General features: G+C 46.6%; 1 protein-coding gene across 1 annotated transcript; it reads left to right on the top strand.

Moving 5' to 3' along the window:
• Positions 1–116: 116 nt before the first annotated feature.
• On the top strand, positions 117–5,308 carry Spacdr (sperm acrosome developmental regulator). The gene is made up of 3 exons (XM_005328579.5): positions 117–1,234; positions 1,507–1,842; positions 4,830–5,308. Exons 1-3 carry the CDS (start codon positions 1,172–1,174, stop codon positions 5,061–5,063), a joined length of 633 nt encoding a protein of 210 aa, XP_005328636.3. The 5' UTR covers positions 117–1,171; the 3' UTR covers positions 5,064–5,308.
• The last annotated feature ends 11,937 nt before the right edge of the window (positions 5,309–17,245 follow it).

The following is a 17,245-nucleotide window of genomic DNA, read 5'->3' as shown; positions in this document are numbered from 1 at the left end:
GTGTCCAGATCTGTGTGGAGGCCCGCTCCCGCGGCCTGAGCTCCCCTGGAGATCCTGTCAAGGCTGGGGAGGTGTCACGTGGCCGAGGCAGAATGGTAGACAGAGGCGCAGGAAATGGGAGTCAGTGGTTCGGGTCCTGGGAAGGGGGCAGGCAGGCCGGGCAGAGGAGTGGGGTGGGGGGCGGCGTCTGCCCACGTGCTGTGGGGGGAGAGAAACAATGAGGCCTTTGGTGTTTGTTCAGGATCCACCCCCAGCTTCCCAGCGTGTCCCCTCTGCGGGCTGGATCCGGGTAGCTGCTTGGGGGTGGAGCGGGGGGCCCTGAATGGGCCCCTTGTCTCAAGGCTGGGTGTGGGCCAGGCTCCCCAGGCACACAGTGCCCTCACCAGGCCTGGCTTCCACCCCCAGCTGGCTGAGGACAGGCCCTGTGGGTGAGCAGGCCCCTCCCTGGCAGCCTGGGCTTGGGTCCCGGGCAGAAAGCAGCAGCCAGCCAGAAAGACCCCATCTAGTGGGGGAGCGGGGAGAAGCAGCAGTCGCAGCTTGAGGGGAACCCTGAGAGGAGCCACAGGAGACCCTGACCCGAGGGGAGAGGTGTGGAGAAGCCGGTCCTCCAGGGCCCACCTGGGTTGGGCCCCTTGCCTTCTAGCTCCTTAGATTTACAGTCTCAGACAAATTCTCCAGATTTTCTGAATCTCGGATTTCTCATGGGTATACAGTGGTGCTGACAGTCACATCAATCTTGAAGGGCTGTTTTGAGGATCACGTGGCCCAGTACAAGGAAAACGCCTAGCACATACCAGACACTCAGTCAATGTCACTTTCCTTTCCCTGGATTGGTGGCAAGAAGAGTCGAGGCCATAAGCTCCGTGGGTCCTGGAAGGGCCTCGGGGGTTGGGACCAGGGCCAGGTGGCTCTCACAATGGACTAGAACTCTCTGTCACCCTAGGTTCTTCTGCACTTTGACTCCTCTCCCTGTCCCAGGGAGGGGAGGAAGGACCTGGGATGAGTTGCTGAAGAGATCTTTGCCCCTAGATTTCCTATTCCTTCCTTCCCTGCTGTGCTTGAGACTCTTCAGCTCCTACAAGACCCTTGTGGTGTGTCATCCAGTGCCCAAAAGCCTGTCCCTCTCCCCGTCCCACATGTTGGCCCTGTCCCTACTTGGGGTTCTGGAACGATGGCTGTGATCATGAGGTTCATCTTTTGGATCAGACGAGTTTGGCAAAGAATGACCTGTTGGGTGAGTTTCACATCCTGCCTGGTCCTCCTGGTGCTGGGCTGAGAGTCCTGGTCACTTCTAGATGCTAGTGCCCCACCACCACCACGTGGCCTCCATCTTTTGTGGCCAAACTAAATCTATGGGAGATGGCCAGGGCTTAGAGATCCAAGGAGGGGCTTGAGGGGAAAAAGGCAGGGCTCGGGGGTTATACCCCTCCCTGGGTGTTTTTCTCCCCTTGACTGCTGCTCCTGCCGGCCCCCCATCTCCTGCCTCTCATGAGTCTTCTTTCTCAGGTTCTTCAGTGGAGACGCAGAGCTAAGCTAATCATCTTGGAACCCACTGACTCCAAGAAACAAGAAATCAAGGGGGTGGAGGAGACTACGGAGTTGGACACTGTCAAGTTGATCGAACCCCCCAAAGAGGCTAAGGTCACCACTCTGGAAGAGCACCCTGAGGTGGCTGAGGCCTACGTGCTGGCGAAAACCATGGACGAAACCGTGGACGAGACTGAGCTGGAGCTGGGCCCTGAGCCTCGCTCCCTGCTACGACTGCCCCAGACAGCTGTCCAGTCCGTCTCCACACTCATGTTATCCGCCCTGCAGAGTGGCTGGCAGATGTGCAGGTGGAAGGTTAGCATTTCTTCACCGTCCCCAACCCCCAGGGACCTTTTCTTCCCTCCACACACTTGTTCAACATTTCCTGTGCCTCCTCTGTGGCCAGGCATGGAGGATACGATAGTGGATAAGATTTACCCAGACCTGGGATGGGACCATAGAAAAGGTCATGAGCATTGATTTGTTCTGTATCCTGAGGGGTATGTCATAGGAAGTGGGGGGGAACTGTGGGTACCCAAACCCAGAGAATCAAGGAAGGCCTTCCTGCAGAAGAGACGGCGAGGCTGAGACCTGAAAGAGTTCACTTGCCTTGGGATGTGTTGTTAGGACAAGGTGGAAGGGAAGGGAGGGGTGTTCTGTGAAAAGAGGATAGCAGGTGTGTGCCATGGTAGTTTGAGGTGCGTGGAGCAATCTTGGCTGAAGGGCTAGTTTGTACAAAGCAGAGGTTGACCAAGTTGTGGAATTTGTACTTAACCCTAAGAGCAATGGAAGCCCTTGAAGACATTTGAACAGGGGAGCAACATGATCAGGTTTTGATTTAAAAAGCTCCCCTGCACTCACACATGGCTGCTGGAACTAGAAAATGGTGCAGACAATCTAGAAAAGAACACTAACGTTTCTTATAAATCTAAATACACAATTATCATATGACCCAGCAATTGAACTCCTGGGCATTTATCCCAGATAAATGCAACTTCATGTTCCCACAAATGTCTATATGTGACTGTTCACGGCTTTATCTGTAATAGCCCAAATCAACCCAAATGTCCTTCAATGGATGAATGATTGAACTGTGATATACACATACCTGTATATTACTCTGTTTTCTGTTGCTATAATAAAATACCTGAGTTGGAATACTTTATAAAGAAAAGAGGTTTGTTTAGCTACAGTTTTGGAGGCTAAAAGTCCAGATCAGGTGGTACTGTGTGTTCAGCCTCTGGTGAGGGTTTCAAGGCAGATGCCATCACAATGGTAGAAGTGTGTGTGGAAGAGAACACATTGCCAAGATAGGAAGCCAGAAGGACTCAGGGATCAGGATCACTCTTAAGAACTGCCTTAATCCTGTCTTGGGGTATATTCCCAATGCCTTAAATCATCTTCCTTTAGGTCTTATCTCCTAAAGGTCCCATGAGCTCCCAACATCACCCTAACTGGGATTCAAGCTTCCAGCGTATGAACCCTTGTGGGTACATGCTCAAAACAAGTCCAAACTATAGCATCCTGAAATACCACTCAACCATACAAAGGACAAACTGTTGATGTATACGACATCAATTCATGATGAATGATGAATTGGATGAATCTCAAAGGAAATGCTCTGAATGAAAACAACCCCAAAAGGTTCTTTACTATATGATTCCATTGTATGATAATCCATTATTTTTTATTTTTTATTATTAATATTTTGGTACTAGGGATTGAGCCTAGGGGCACTTTACTGCTGAACTACACCCACAGTTCTTTTTTTTCCATTTATTTTTTTATTTTGAGACAGGGTCTCGCTAAGTTGCTGAGGGTCTTACTAAGTGGCAGAGGCTGGCCTCGAACTTGCGATCCTCCTGCCTTAGCCTCCCAAGTCGCTGGGATTACAGGTGTGTGCCACCATGCCTGGATAATACCATTTTTGAAGTAACAAAATTGTAGAAATGAAAACTCATATAGTGGTTTAATGTTTGTTAGGGGTTATTGTGGGGTGCTTATAAAAGGGCAACAGGAGAATCCTTGTGATGATAGCTGATCAGGATCTTGATTGTGGTTGTTTGGATACATACACCTATACCTGTAACAAAATTTTGTAGAATTAAACATGTACAAGCACACGCGCTCACATACACACACACACATGAATACTAATAAAGCTAAATAAAGTGAGTGGCTTGTATCAATGTCAATTTCCAGACTTTGATATTGCAAGATTTTCCTATGTAGAGAAACTGGGTAAAGGATATGCAGGATTATATTTATCTCTTAAAATGCATGTCAATCTATAATTGCCTCTAAATTCAAAGTTTAATTTAATTTAATATACTATTTATTTATTTACTTGCTTATTTTTGGTACCAGGGATTGAACCCAGGGTGCTTAACCACTGAGCCACATCCCCAGACCTTTTTTTATATTTTATTCTAAGACAAGGTCTTGCTAAGTTGCTTAGGGCCTGGCTCAGTTGCTGAGACTGGCCCTTTGGACTTGCCATCCTCTCGCCTCAGCCTCTGGAGTCACTGGGTTTACAGGCATGCGCAACTTCACCCAGCTAAAAAGTTTAATTTTAAAAAAGGAAAAACGTCAAGGTCACTACCAAATCCACTAATTTTGTCCTTGAATCAAGTATGACGGCGTTAATAATCATTTTAAAAGTTCACCTGGCTGAAGGGGAGGGCAGTCAGAGAGGACCAGATGCCCTGGAGGCTGGCACCATCCAGTCCAAAGAGAAAGATGTTTTGGACTCGGGGAAGGGCATCGGGTCAACAGGTTAATGGATCTGAGCAATATTTGGGTGGTAGGGTGATTGGGCCAGGTTGGTTGGGTGGAGGTCACAGGGAGAGGGAGAAACAGGGGGAGATGATTAGAGGTGCTGAAGTTGTTGGTGAGACATCTGCAAGGAGGTGTCCTGGAGGCAGTGGGACATAGAGGCACAGAGTTCTGGAATGAGCTTTGGGCTGGAGAGAGAGTCAAGGTGTCATTCATTCTGTCCTTCATTTTAACACCCTCTCCATGAAACCCTGAACGGGGGACTCAAAGGTAGGTCTGAACTGGTAGCTGTTTTTCTGGGAGTTGCAGTCTAGTAGAGAAAACAGAAGAGTCCACGGGACACACTCAAGGTTAGAGGGAATGAAAACCTAATACAAGCTAAGAAGGCTTCCTGGAAGGGGCGCCGTCTGAGCCAGCCAGATAGGAGAGATGGGTTATCTCAGACCTTTGCTGTGTGTCTGCACACCAGGGATTGAACCCAGGGCGCTTTCTCCCAAGACACGTGGGCTTCTTTCTTTCTTTTACAGTCATCTGTGAGTTCGACCTCAGTGACCTCCCAGCTAAGGAGACAGTCCCCCCTGGAGACCCCAGAGGCTGAGATGCTGCGGGAAGTGTACCTGGTGCTCTGGGCCATTCGGAAACAACTGCGGCAGCTGGCCCGCAGGCAAGAGAGACACAGACGGCATCACATCAGGACCCACAGTTCTTCCCAGCTTGAATCAGTGCAGGGCCTAAAGCAGGATGCCCGAAGTCCCCTCTAGGGAGAACCTCAGAACCTCAGAAAGCCCCCACCTTTCTCTTGGGTAAGGTTGATAGGAGGGATCAGGGCAGCAGGCCAGAAGTTATGGATGAGGAGGTGTTTCCATACTGTCACCTCTCATCTCAACGGGAGCCCAAGGCCAGGCCTGGGGCCCCACATATTCCCCTTTATTGTGTTTATTCAATTTGTAAAAAAAAAATAATAATAACAAAATATTGAGAAATAAATATCAAATGTTTCTGAGTATATGTAGAGTTTGCTTGTGAACAGAAGAGGTAATAAGGGGGGCTTGGGTGGGCTACGAAAAAGGGGTACCTGAGCTGGGGGCCCAGATGTGTATGGGAGGAAGCCCTGTTTGTAGAGAGCAGGGGTCCCAGCTCTGGATCCCCATATCCTTCTAAGGGCTGGATTGCCCTTGGCAACTTTGCCTGGCCAGTCAGAATAGCAATGATGGCCATTCATGGAGAACCTGCTAAGCACCCTAGCCATCCCATAAGGTCTTCAGGGTGGGTTATGAGACTTGTCCGTGGACTTGAAGCTTGGAGACTTGTGATTCTGAATATGCACACTGGGGCTGTGGGAGACTCATCTGCTGGGTAAAAAAACTTTGGTCCGGCTTCCTGTGCTCTGCCAAGAGCTGAGTGCTACCCTTCCAAGGTCCCTGGAGGCCACATAGACTCTGGGAAGGGACCCCACCCATGGGAGAGGTCTGGGCTGGGGAGACCAGGTAGGTGCTATGGCTGACCAGGCGGGAGGATGTGTCCAGCCAAGCAATGCAGGACCGACAGCCCTGAGAGAGGTCATGGAGATTTGGAAGGAGGTTCTGTGGTGGGGGACTGGAAGTACCCAACAAAAGGAGAAACCCACCAGGCATGGTGGCACATGCCTGGAATCCCAGCCACCTGGAGGCAGAGACAGGAGGATTGCCAAGTTCAAGGTTAGCCTTGGCAATTTAGCAAGACCCTAAGCAATTTAATGAGACCCTGTCTCAAAGATTAAAAAAAATAAAATAGGAGATGGGGTTGTGGCTCAGTGGTAGAGCGCTTGCCTAGCATGTGTGAGGCACTGGGTTCGATCCTCAGCACCGCATAAAAAATAAATAAAGTTATTGTTTTCACCTACAAATAAAAATATTGAAAATAAAATAAAAAAGAGCTGGAGATGTAGCTCAGTGGTTAAGTACAACTGCTTTAAATTTCCAGTACCAAAAAAAAAAAAAAAAAACGGGAAATGAGGAGACCCTGGAGTCACAAGTTCCCTCTTGGGCTTAGCCTGCCCTCTAGTTCCACAATGGGAAGGTACAGAGGGGACTCCCCAAGGAAAAGCAGGGATATTTTACCAGACAACAAAATTCAGAGATTGGAGAGTTCACAGGGCTTGGGGAAGACGGCGATGCCTGAGGCCTAGGGGGCAGCAAATTCCCAGGGAAGGGGAGAGCAAGGAAGGGCAGGGCAGGAGGTGCAGACAGCTGTACTCCGTGATAAGGAAGTTACTTGTGTGCAGGCCCTGGGCTGAGCCTGCAGAGAGGAGCTCTGGGATGGTTTGCTGAAAATACTGAATTCACTAGAAATGTCAACCTCCCCCCCCCACACACACACCTCTGCAGTTCTGGGAGAGTTTGGCCTCCAAGCAGCCATTCTGGAGTCAGGAGGAACACCCACCCTCAGCTTTGCTATCCTGAGCCTGTTAGGGATCTACCTCAATACATAGAGCCACAGCATGATCACCCACCACTAATTAATAACCTACTGTGACTATTTTTTATCAGTCTTGTTCTAAGTTCTTTCTCCCCACTTTATGAAGGTTTTTTGGGTTTGGTTTGGTTTTGTTTCCTGTTGTTTTGTTTTTATGCAGTGCTAGGAATGGACCCCAGGGCCTGGTGCATGCTAAGCAAATGCTCTACTGCTGAGCTCCATGTCCAGCCCTATCAGTAACATTTTTCAGAGGTGTCACCAGGGACAACAGGGTCACTGGTAAATAGCCTTACAGGCAGCTACAGGCCCAGGAGCTGATGGGCCCTGAGGAACACTGCTCTCATTTTTTCTTGACTACTCCATCATGGGAGTGGGAGGTAGACAAGGAAGCAAGGTTATTTCTGTCAACAGCCACGAGTGCCCTCCATATACCCAACTCCTCTCCTTCCCTAGACATGGAATCCTGTTAGGGCTTGGTCAAGGAGAGACAGGGAGATTTGTGGAAGGGAAAGGGCTGAGGTGGAAGAAAATGGTCCACAGAACTTGTTTTTCCTTTGTTCACCTACTTGGCCTCTTTCCTGACACTGCCTAAGTAATCTAGCCTAGAGCCCAGGAGAAAGGATTATGGTAGGACCAGAGGAAGGACTTCCCAACTGAGCAGAAAACATGAGGTCTTCTGGGGTGGAGATTTAGGGAAGGAAGGGATGCTTACCCACTCTGCCTTTTTTGGGAAGAGAACAGTGGGGGACAGACTGACCTGGAGGCAGAAGGAAAACTCCCTTTTGATGACAGTTGAAGACAAATTCCACCTTAGACACGTTCCCTCCCTTGGACCCTGTTACTTCTTATCCCCCAAGATTGATTGACACCATGAAGCAGGAGTGGTAGGGCTACAGGGGGGCCAGGCTGGGATCAGGGGTCCTCCTGTATTTTCAAATATCATCCATACTATTAGGGAGGGTGACTTAAGGATGTGAGAGCAAAAGGAGAGAGCCATTCTGGAGATCTCCTTGCTCCCTTCCCAATCCTGCACCATCTTCCCCTCCTCCCCCACCATTATCAGATTCCCTGGAAATTTAAAATCTTCTTTCCTGCTTCTTCACTGAGATTCCCTCCTACCCACTGACCACACAGCAAAACAGGTCACTCCTGCACTAAAACCTTCCGGTGGCTTCCTGTCATCCCTGGGGAAAAAAACAAAACCAATCAACCAACCAACAAACATACCAAATAGTTCTTGGTGTCTAAAACACCCTCTTTGTTACCACAAAATGACTGAGCCAGGTGCAAACTTCACGGATCAGCAGAGCCTTTATTCTGCAGTGGAGTTAGGCCTCTGGTGGACCCACTTTTCTGATGGAAAATGAGCCCCTGGTCAAAGTGGGGAGTCTGTGCTTATATAGGTTACACTGAGAGGTGATTTAATTATGGACAGAGCAGGACAATTTGGGCACTTAGGAAACAGGTTTGTGAGAATTTGAAATTTGTTTTTACTGGACGATAGTTTTACTTGGAGAGGAGTGGAGGGTCTGAGGTCAGCATTCAGTGCTTATCTCTTTCCCTTCAGGGTCTTGTCATTGGGAAAGAGTTTATTTGGAAAAGGATCAATGCTTTGGCTTCTTCCCAGAGACTGCCATTCTAGGCTCGATGGATATCTCCTTCCTGGGGATTGTTTTGCCACTGGATGATGTTTGCTATCTTTCTAGGGGTTGTCCTATCACTGGAAAAGAATGTTATCAATGTATTGCCTTCTTCCTCCCTCCCTCTTCCCATGCCACACTATTTTGGGGTTTGTCATTTCCCCTATCTTATACTAATACTCTCAGATCTTGGCACAGTGGAGTCCTGGGCCACCTGGATGCTGTGGAGACGTCATTCCTTTTTCATGGATTCGTCCCAGATCCCATGACCTAGAGATGGAGGGAGATCCACCTTCAAGGTCACACTTTATTCTTTCATGGTAGTTAACAGTATCTGAAAAGATCATTTTTTTGTTTTTTACCATGTGAAAGAAGCATGAAAGTTATCATAACCAAAATGCCGTCCCTTGTGTCAACCCTAACGGAAGAAGGCAGAGTTGGGTTCCTCGGCATGTTTGCCAGAGAGCAACTATCACAAAAGATCCTACTAGACCCACAATCTTGCACATAGGCCACTGAGATCTTATAAAAAGGTATTTTTATGCCAGGCAGCTTTGGAGCTGAGGCAGGAGGATTATGAGTTCAAAGCCAGCCTCAGCAACTTAGAGAGGCCCTAAATAACTCAGTGAGACCCTGTCTCTAAATAAAATACAAAAAAAGAGCTGGGGATGTGGCTCAGAGGTTGAGTGCCACTGGGTTCAATCCCCAGTACAAAAAAAAAAAAAAATACTTGTACAAGGACATCTGCCCAGAAACTGTTCAACCTCAGATGGACGCCATTCTTGCTATTAATCATCGTGAACAAGGACTACTGTTTCAAAATATCTGATGCAATCTTCTTCATTTTTGTCTTTAAAAATTTCTCCTTGCCTCAACCCCTTTGACTCTACCTACAGTTTACTACAGTATGCATATTCCCATTATAGTGCTCTGCTCCTCCCAAATAAATATCATCATTCTTTGGAGGATCTCTCTCTGTTTTAAATTTAGGCTGACAATGAATATATTTGGGAGATGGCAGTGAAACAGTAGTAGAGAGCACAGGAAGTGGTTTATAGTAACGCTTCCTGGACTTGTAACCTTTGGTGAATTGGTTATCTTTTCTTAGCCTCAGTTTCCTCATCTGTAAAACAGGGATAGTAGCAGTACCAGTATCATAGATTACCATGAGGGTCAGAGGAGATACCAACTAAAGGCTCCCTAAATGTTAGCTGTTGCTATTAGAATAATGGTTTTCATAATACGTGGTTGATGGTGACCATCCCTAAGGCCTAAGATAGGGCTGAATGAACCTTCACAGAAAGTAAATCTTCAAGTAGTGTGTGGGAAGCCTGCTCCAACCAGCTGTCTCATGGAGGGAACACCATTCTGGAAGAGATCAAGAATGTCAAGTGCAGGAAGCAGTAGGAAGAACACTTGTCAGAGAGGTGAGAAACCTTGGTCTTGGTCTCAATATTGCCACTGCTTTGTCACATGATGAGAGTCGCTGTCCTTCCCGGTGGTTAAGGCTCTTCAAAGAGAGTGGTGGGTTGAATCAACGAATGGCTGTGCTCCCTGTGGCTTCCAAGGCTCCAGTTCTGGGGTTGCGCTCTCTCTTTTCCATTGCATAGGCCTCAGAATTTGGGGACACGTGCTCTTTTTAATTCCCCTCCACCCTGTTCCTCATAATCCAAAGTGAGTCAGATCTTTTTTTTTTTTTTTTTTTCTTGGTGGGGTAGTACTGAGATTGAACTCAGGGCCACTTAACTACTAAGCCACATCTCCAGCCTTATTTTCTATTTTATTTAGAGACAGGGGCTCACTGAGTTGCTTAGCACCTTGCCATTGCTGAGGCCAGCTTTGAGCTCGTGATCCTCCTGCCTCTCTGCCTTCTAAGCCACTGGGATTACAGACGTGCACCACCGCACCCAGCAAAAGTGAGTCCTGTCTTGACCCAAGTAAAACATTCTCTGTTTAAGCCTTTGTACAGTTCCTCTTCCCCCACCCAGAGACCAAGTGCAAGTCCAGGACACCAGATCTTTCTAGTCATAGCCCTTCCTCCCTTTCAGTCTTATCCAGTTTAATATTTGAGCCCTGGGTGGGGAGAGGCAGCCCTGACTGAGCCCCACCATGGGCTGGACTCAGGCAGGGGACTCTCCATTGTCCCAGGTCAACGCCCAAGCTAAGCCCTCCGTCTGGGCGTAACTCTCCGACACCTAGACAGGATATACTCAAAGCTGGCTGTTCACAGATGCATGTGCCCTTACGTGTATCTATATTTTATTTTTTATTATTATATTTTCTGTATTTTAAATAGTTCCCGTTTTCCTTTCAGGAATGTTAGGACTGAAATTAGAAAATAGTATGGCAGAGCTGATATTCTCTACCCAGTAGGCATCTGAGAAAAGTCACTCGTCCCATGAGCTGTTAGTCTGTAGAATTCTCCTGGGGAACCCAGGAAGCTGGGCTCCCTTCCTACTCCTGCGTGGCTCCCTCCACCAGATATGCCCACATCTACAAGGACTTGTGGTTATGGGCATTGGGTAGCTCAGGGAGTTGGAGCTTTCTGGGAGCAGGTGTTTCTGATGGCCCAGCCCTGGTTCAAGGCGCTGGATCTGGTCCTCCTGGTGCTGCCTGACTCTTGCCCAGCATGGAGTGCTAGGCAGACACCTGGAAGACCTCCAAGGGGAGGTGCACTAAGGAAGGGGATCTCCTCTTCCCTTGTCAAAACTCTTAGTTTCAGGAGCTGTGCCTGCCTGCCCCACAGCTGTCTGCCTCCTCGCCTGGCATGCTCACGGCTGTCTCCCTGCTAAAGCCCAGGCATGAACTTCTGCCTGCTTCCTTTTCCACCCAGTGCCTCCTGGGGCCGGCAGCTGCAGAGAGCCAGACTGGGGAAGGCGGAGCTTGGTCTTCTCCTGGGAAGGAGGAGGCTGCCTAGCTGGCCCAGTGGGGTGTGGCAGCAGCTGACTTACCCCCTGTGGGACAGGTGCGGCTGTAACAGGGCTGGTCTCCAGGGAGCAGGGATGCTGATCACCCATTTTGTTTCTGTCTCCTCAAGTTTAAGAGGCAGTTGTCTTTCCTTTATTGTTTAAATGTTCTATTTTTTTTTTTGTTGTGGGTCTCTAGTTCTAGAGACACACGGAGTGGAAGAGTTCAATGCAGACTTTAAGACACAGCAGTCATCTGCCAAACAGCCGAGGTTTGGTTCAACACTTACTAGCAATATGGCCTTGGGGCATGGTACTGAACCTGAGTCTCAGTTGTTTACCTGGAAAATGGATCCTGGTGAAGATTCGATGAACTAATGTACAGGAAACTTAAAACAGTGCCTGCCACATGCATGCTGTATACATGTTTATTTTTATTCTTATTCTTATTGATGAAGTTCTTTATACATCAGCAACATTAATCCTTTTTTGATACGAGCTGCAAATAATCTATCTGAAATATATTTATCTTTATGTATAGAATTAGGCCAAATGCGTATATTTTGTTATATATGATACAGATATTTCATAATATTATGCACTTCAACCAGGTGCTGAGGCACACTCCTATAATCCAAGTGACTCAGGATACTGAGGATCATAAGTTTAAGGCCAGTCTGGAGGTCAGCTTAGCAAGACCCCATCTCAAAATTAAGATAAAAAAGGGATGGGAATGGGCTGGAGTTGTGGCTCAGTGGTAGAGCACTTGCCTAGTATGTGTGAGGCACTGGGTTTGATTCTCAGCACCACATATAAATAAATGAATAAAATAAAGGTCCATCAACATCTAAAAAATATTAAAAAAGAAAAAGGGCTGGGAATGTGGCTCAGTGATAGAGCACCCCTGGGTTCAATTCTCAGTACCACAAAAAATTATATATTACATTATCATATATATATGTAAATAATTTACGTTTATAGGTGTATAAGGTATATATTATACATTATATAGATATTTCATATGTATCATATATTTGTAAAAAATGTATATGTATATCAGAGACATATATTTTTTGGCACTGGGGATTAAACTCAGGCCTTTGTGCCTGCTAATTGTAGGTTCTATCACTGAGCTACACCCCCAGTCCCAAGTTGCAAATATTTTAATAGTTCTGTTTTGTTTTTAACATTTTATGTATTTATTTACTTATATATTCACTTATTTAGTGGTGCTGGGGACTAAACCCAGGGCCTCCTGCATGCTGAGCATATGTTCTACCACTGAAATACACTCCCAGCCCTTTTTTTTTTTTTAAATAATGTGGATTTGCATTCACTTGTCATAAATCCTATATTCTCTTCATCCAGTTTTTCCCAATAGTAATTTCTCATGTAACTTTAGTACAAATCACCACCAGGAAATGGACCTGGGTACAATTCATGGACCTTATTCAGAGTTCACCAGTTTTGCATGTATTTATTTATGTTTGTCTATTTAGTTCCATGACATTTTATGACATGTAATCCCTGTACAACCAGCAGTCAAGATACAGAAAAGTGGGCTGGGGATGTAGCTCAAGCGGTAGCATGCTCGCCTGGCATGCATGCGGCCCGGGTTGTATCCTCAGCACCACATTCAAACAAAGATGTTGTGTCCACCAAAAACTAAAAAATAAATAAAATATTTTTTAAAAAAAGATACAGAAAAGTTCCACTGCAAGGATCTCTCCTGCTACCCTTTTATAGCCATGTCCACCTGCCTTCCTCCCCACTCCCTAACTTTTAGCAACTACAATTTTGTCATTTCAAGGATATTAAACACATGGAACCCTACAGTATGTACCCTTTTAGGATTGCCTGCCTGCCTGGCTTCCTTCCTCCCTGCTCCCTGCCCCTTTTTTTGGTACTAGGGATTTAACCTAGAGGTGTTTTACTGCTGAGATACATCCCAGCCCTTTCCATCTTTTTTTTTTTTTTTTTTTTTTGAGGCAGAGTCTCACTAAATTGCTGAGGCTGATCTTGAACTTGCACTCCTCCTGCCTCACTCTCTCCCAAGTCACAGGTATTACAGGTGTGCACCACTGAGTCCTGCTGGAATTGACTTTCTTTCACACAACATAATTCCCTTGAGATTTGTCCAAATCATTACATCTGTCAAGAGTTTGTTTCTTTTTATTGATGAGTAGTATTCCATGATGTAGACAGATCACTTTGTTTAACCATTTGCCCATTAAAGGACACATGGGTTTGTTCCAGTTTGGGGGTTTTTATAAATAAAGCTTCTATAAACACTTGTATAAAGAGTTTTGCGTGAATGTAAGTTTCCATTTCATGCACAAGAGAGAGATTGCTGGATTGTGCAGTAAGCGCATGTTTTGTTTTGTAAGAAACTGCAACTGCCTACTCTTTTCCAGAGTGACTGTGCCCTTCACATGGCCACCAGCATGTATGAGTTGTGCAGTTTCTCTGCATCCTCGGCAGCATTAGGTTGTTACCGCTATTTCATATTTTGGTCATTCTGAGAAGTATGCCTGGATTGTTCATTCTAGCTTTAATTTGTACTTTCCTTGTGGCTGATGCTATTGGGCAACTTTTCATATATGTTCAAATAATTTGCCACCTTTATATCTTCTGGGATGAAATGCTCATTCACATGTTAACCAATTTCAAATTGGACTGTCTTTTTAAAATTTTTGACAGTTTTAAAAATATATCCTAGATATATACTTCGTTGAATTTATTGTTTGAGCATATAGTTTCCCAGTCAGTAGCTGTCTCTTAGCATAATCTTTTATAGGGTACACATTTTTAATTTTGATGAGGTCCAAATAATCAATTTTTCTTTTTATGGATTGTGCCTTTGGTTTCAAGTCTAAGAACTCTTCCCATCCCTAGGTCCTGATAATTTTCTCCTGTTTTTGTCTATGTTCTAAAATATTTTTTGGTACCTGGGAATTGAGCCCAGGGGTGCTTAACCACTGAGCCACATCCCCAGCCCTTTTTATGTTTTATTTAGAGACAGGGTCTTGCTAAGTTGCTGAGGCTGGCTTTGAACTTGTACTACCTCAGCCTGCCAAGCCATTGGGATTACAAGCATGCACCACAGTGCCTGGCTTGTCTAGGTTTTATATTCCTATATTTTACATTTGAGTTTGTGGTCCATTTTGAGTTAATTTTTGTATAAGGTATGAGTTTGGAACAAGGTTCTCCTCCTCCTTTTCCTTTTTAATTATGGATGTCCAATTGTTACAGTACCCCTTGGTAAAAAGGCAGTATTTCTCCATTGAATTGTTTTTGCATCTTTGTCAAAAATCAGTTGGGCCTAGCATGGTGGTACACATCTGTAATCCCAGTGGCTCAGAAGGCTGAGGCAGGAGGATCACAAGTTCAAAGCCAGCCTCAGCAACTTAGCAAGGCCCTGTCTCAAAATAAAAATAAAAAGGACTAGGGGTGTGTCTCAGTGGTTAAGTGCCCCTGGGTTCAATCCCTGGTACAAAAAGAAGAAAAAAAAATCAGTTGGGCATGTTTGTGAGGAACTATTTCTGGGTTCTCTAATCTGTTCCCTTGATCTATGTATCTATCCTTTGCCAATACCACACTGACTTGATTATGATACTAAGCCTCAACATCGTGTAGAGTCGTTCCTCCTACTTTATTCTTTTCAAAAAAGGCTTTGGCTGTTATTTGATGTTTTTTTTTTTTAAATTTATTTGCCAACAGATATATTTTTAAGATTCTTATGAGATTAGAGAGGTCTTTGTGGTATAACTGGGAGCAGGTCATCTCTCCATGTAAGATCTTTTTAGTGCATCCTGTAGCATTTAGGATGAAATCCAAACTCCTCACCTCAGCTCCTGTCGGCTGGCCCAGCCTATCTGCCCAGCCTCATCATTGGAAATGTCCTCACATCTGGGCTTGGCTCATTTCACTTAGTTTCTTCTTTCTCCTGGCTCTCTGCAAATATCAACTTTTCTGGTCTGGTGTCCGCCCCCCAACCCCCCACCACTCCCACCCTTCTCCTGGGGATTGAAATCAGGGCCTTGCATGTGCTAAGAACACTTTCTACCACTGAGCCACTGAGCCACATCCCCAGTCCCTGAATCTTCCGTTTTGAAAGTTGTTCCGATCTTTCTAAATATCGGTGGAGAAACCTCCCGTGAGTTCCAGCTCAGCCCCCATCCCTTGGGCTTTGTTTACTGCAGCACAGCACTTACCTAAGCATGCCTGGCATGCAGTAAGTACTCAATAAATGTTTGGAACATGGAACATTCCAATGGGTATTGACTGCTTGGTTCTGCTCTCCCCACCCAATGAGTTCACCACGGACTTCAGGACTCAGATCCCCTCCCTTTGAGACCCCACCTCTGACCCTGGCTGTCCCCCTCCCCCAAGACCCAAGAGCAAGCAGGGTGATGTGAAAGTTGGGAGCTGTGACAAAAAGGTAGAGAACAGTGATGTCCAGAAGGACTGCTGACCCCCTGCCTCAAGCTCACAGCACAGAGGTGGCAGCTGGGGTGTGACAGAAGAAAAGCCCAGGTCGAGGTCTACCGAAGTGGGTGGAAGGAGGATCTGGGTCACCTCCTCCCTCAGCCCTGTCTAGATAGGGTTTTCCTCACCCCCGCTGTTGGGGCTTGTTGCCCAGCTCTCCACCCCATCCACAATTGTGGCCTTGTGTCTGTCCCTGTCTCCAAGTTTGGGCTGCCACCCTGAGGTCTGTCCGGGCAGCAGTGACAGGTGCCTGGGGACCCTGTGCGGTACCACCTTCCCTTTCTTTCCTCAGGACCTGGTGGGTTGCCTGCCTGTGTTGCTGTGTTCCTCTTTCTCCTGGGTCTGGTTCTCTATCCTGGAAACTCTTCCTGGAGCCAATCAGAGAAATCAGGGGACTTTCCATTTGACATGCATCCCTTAAGGAGAGGAGTGGGAGCAAGGAAAATGAGTCAGGCCCACTTGAGGTATTGGCTTCCCTGTCCTTTCTTCGTGAGCTTTTTGGGCAGAGAATATAGCATCCAGCAAATTCTTCTGAGCATATGAGAGTGAAGGAGAAGGTTTCAAAATCCTGTCCTGCAACTCATCAGGCCTTACAGAATGCTTGGTTGACTTCTAGAGACAAGAAAATTAGCAGTCACAGGAATTGGAGCCAACCCAACCTCTGGGCTCAGCAACGCATGAGTTAAATTCTGCTCTTCCTGGCTGTGCGACCTTGAATGAGTGAATTAACCTGTGTGAATCTGGCTTCCTTATGTAGGAAACAGAGAATTTGTTTCATACCATTGTACGAAATGACAAATACCTTCCTCTGGGCCCAGTACCAGTATGAACTGGCACACAAATTAATAGGTCTTCTCCTAAATGTATTAGTACAGTGGATCTTTAAACCGTGCTCTGGGACTGGCAGCAAAAGCATCCCCTGGAGACCAGTGGAAATGCCAAGTCTCAGGTCCTGCACCCATGATCTACTGAATTGAACCTCTGGGGTGGGGCCAAGCAATCTGTTTTAACAAGCCCTCTGACGTTTGCAAACCACTGCCACACTGAATGGGAATGTGGACTGTCAGGATTCTGAAGCCCAGAACAAATCTTAACCCCACAGGAGCTTGTTAAAAATACGGATTCTTGGCCTAAAATCCAGATGGAGTGCAGAAATCTGTATTTTAACCAAAGGTGAGTTTGATAGGGGAGGGAGGGGCTGCCTCAGAAGCTGACTGGAAGATGGTCGTGGAAGACACCTTGGGCCTTGAAGGCTGAGGTTTGGGGACTTGAGGGTGCCCCTTGCAGGAGCGGATATAAAGCTGGAGAGAGGAGGCGGATCCTCTAACTCCCCTGCGGAAGGAGTTTGGACTTATCTCAAAGTCACTGGGGAAGAGGAAGATGGGGTACAAACCTGGACCCCTGCCCAGGGCCCTGACATCAGGTCCCTAGCAGGGCCCATACTCGCAGTCAGAA

This window comes from Ictidomys tridecemlineatus, chromosome 10 (genome assembly GCF_052094955.1).
Source record: "Ictidomys tridecemlineatus isolate mIctTri1 chromosome 10, mIctTri1.hap1, whole genome shotgun sequence".
NCBI classification, from domain to species: domain Eukaryota; kingdom Metazoa; phylum Chordata; class Mammalia; order Rodentia; family Sciuridae; genus Ictidomys; species Ictidomys tridecemlineatus.
Note: the sequence above shows the minus strand (reverse complement) of the source record. Positions and strands in the feature narration are given on the sequence as shown.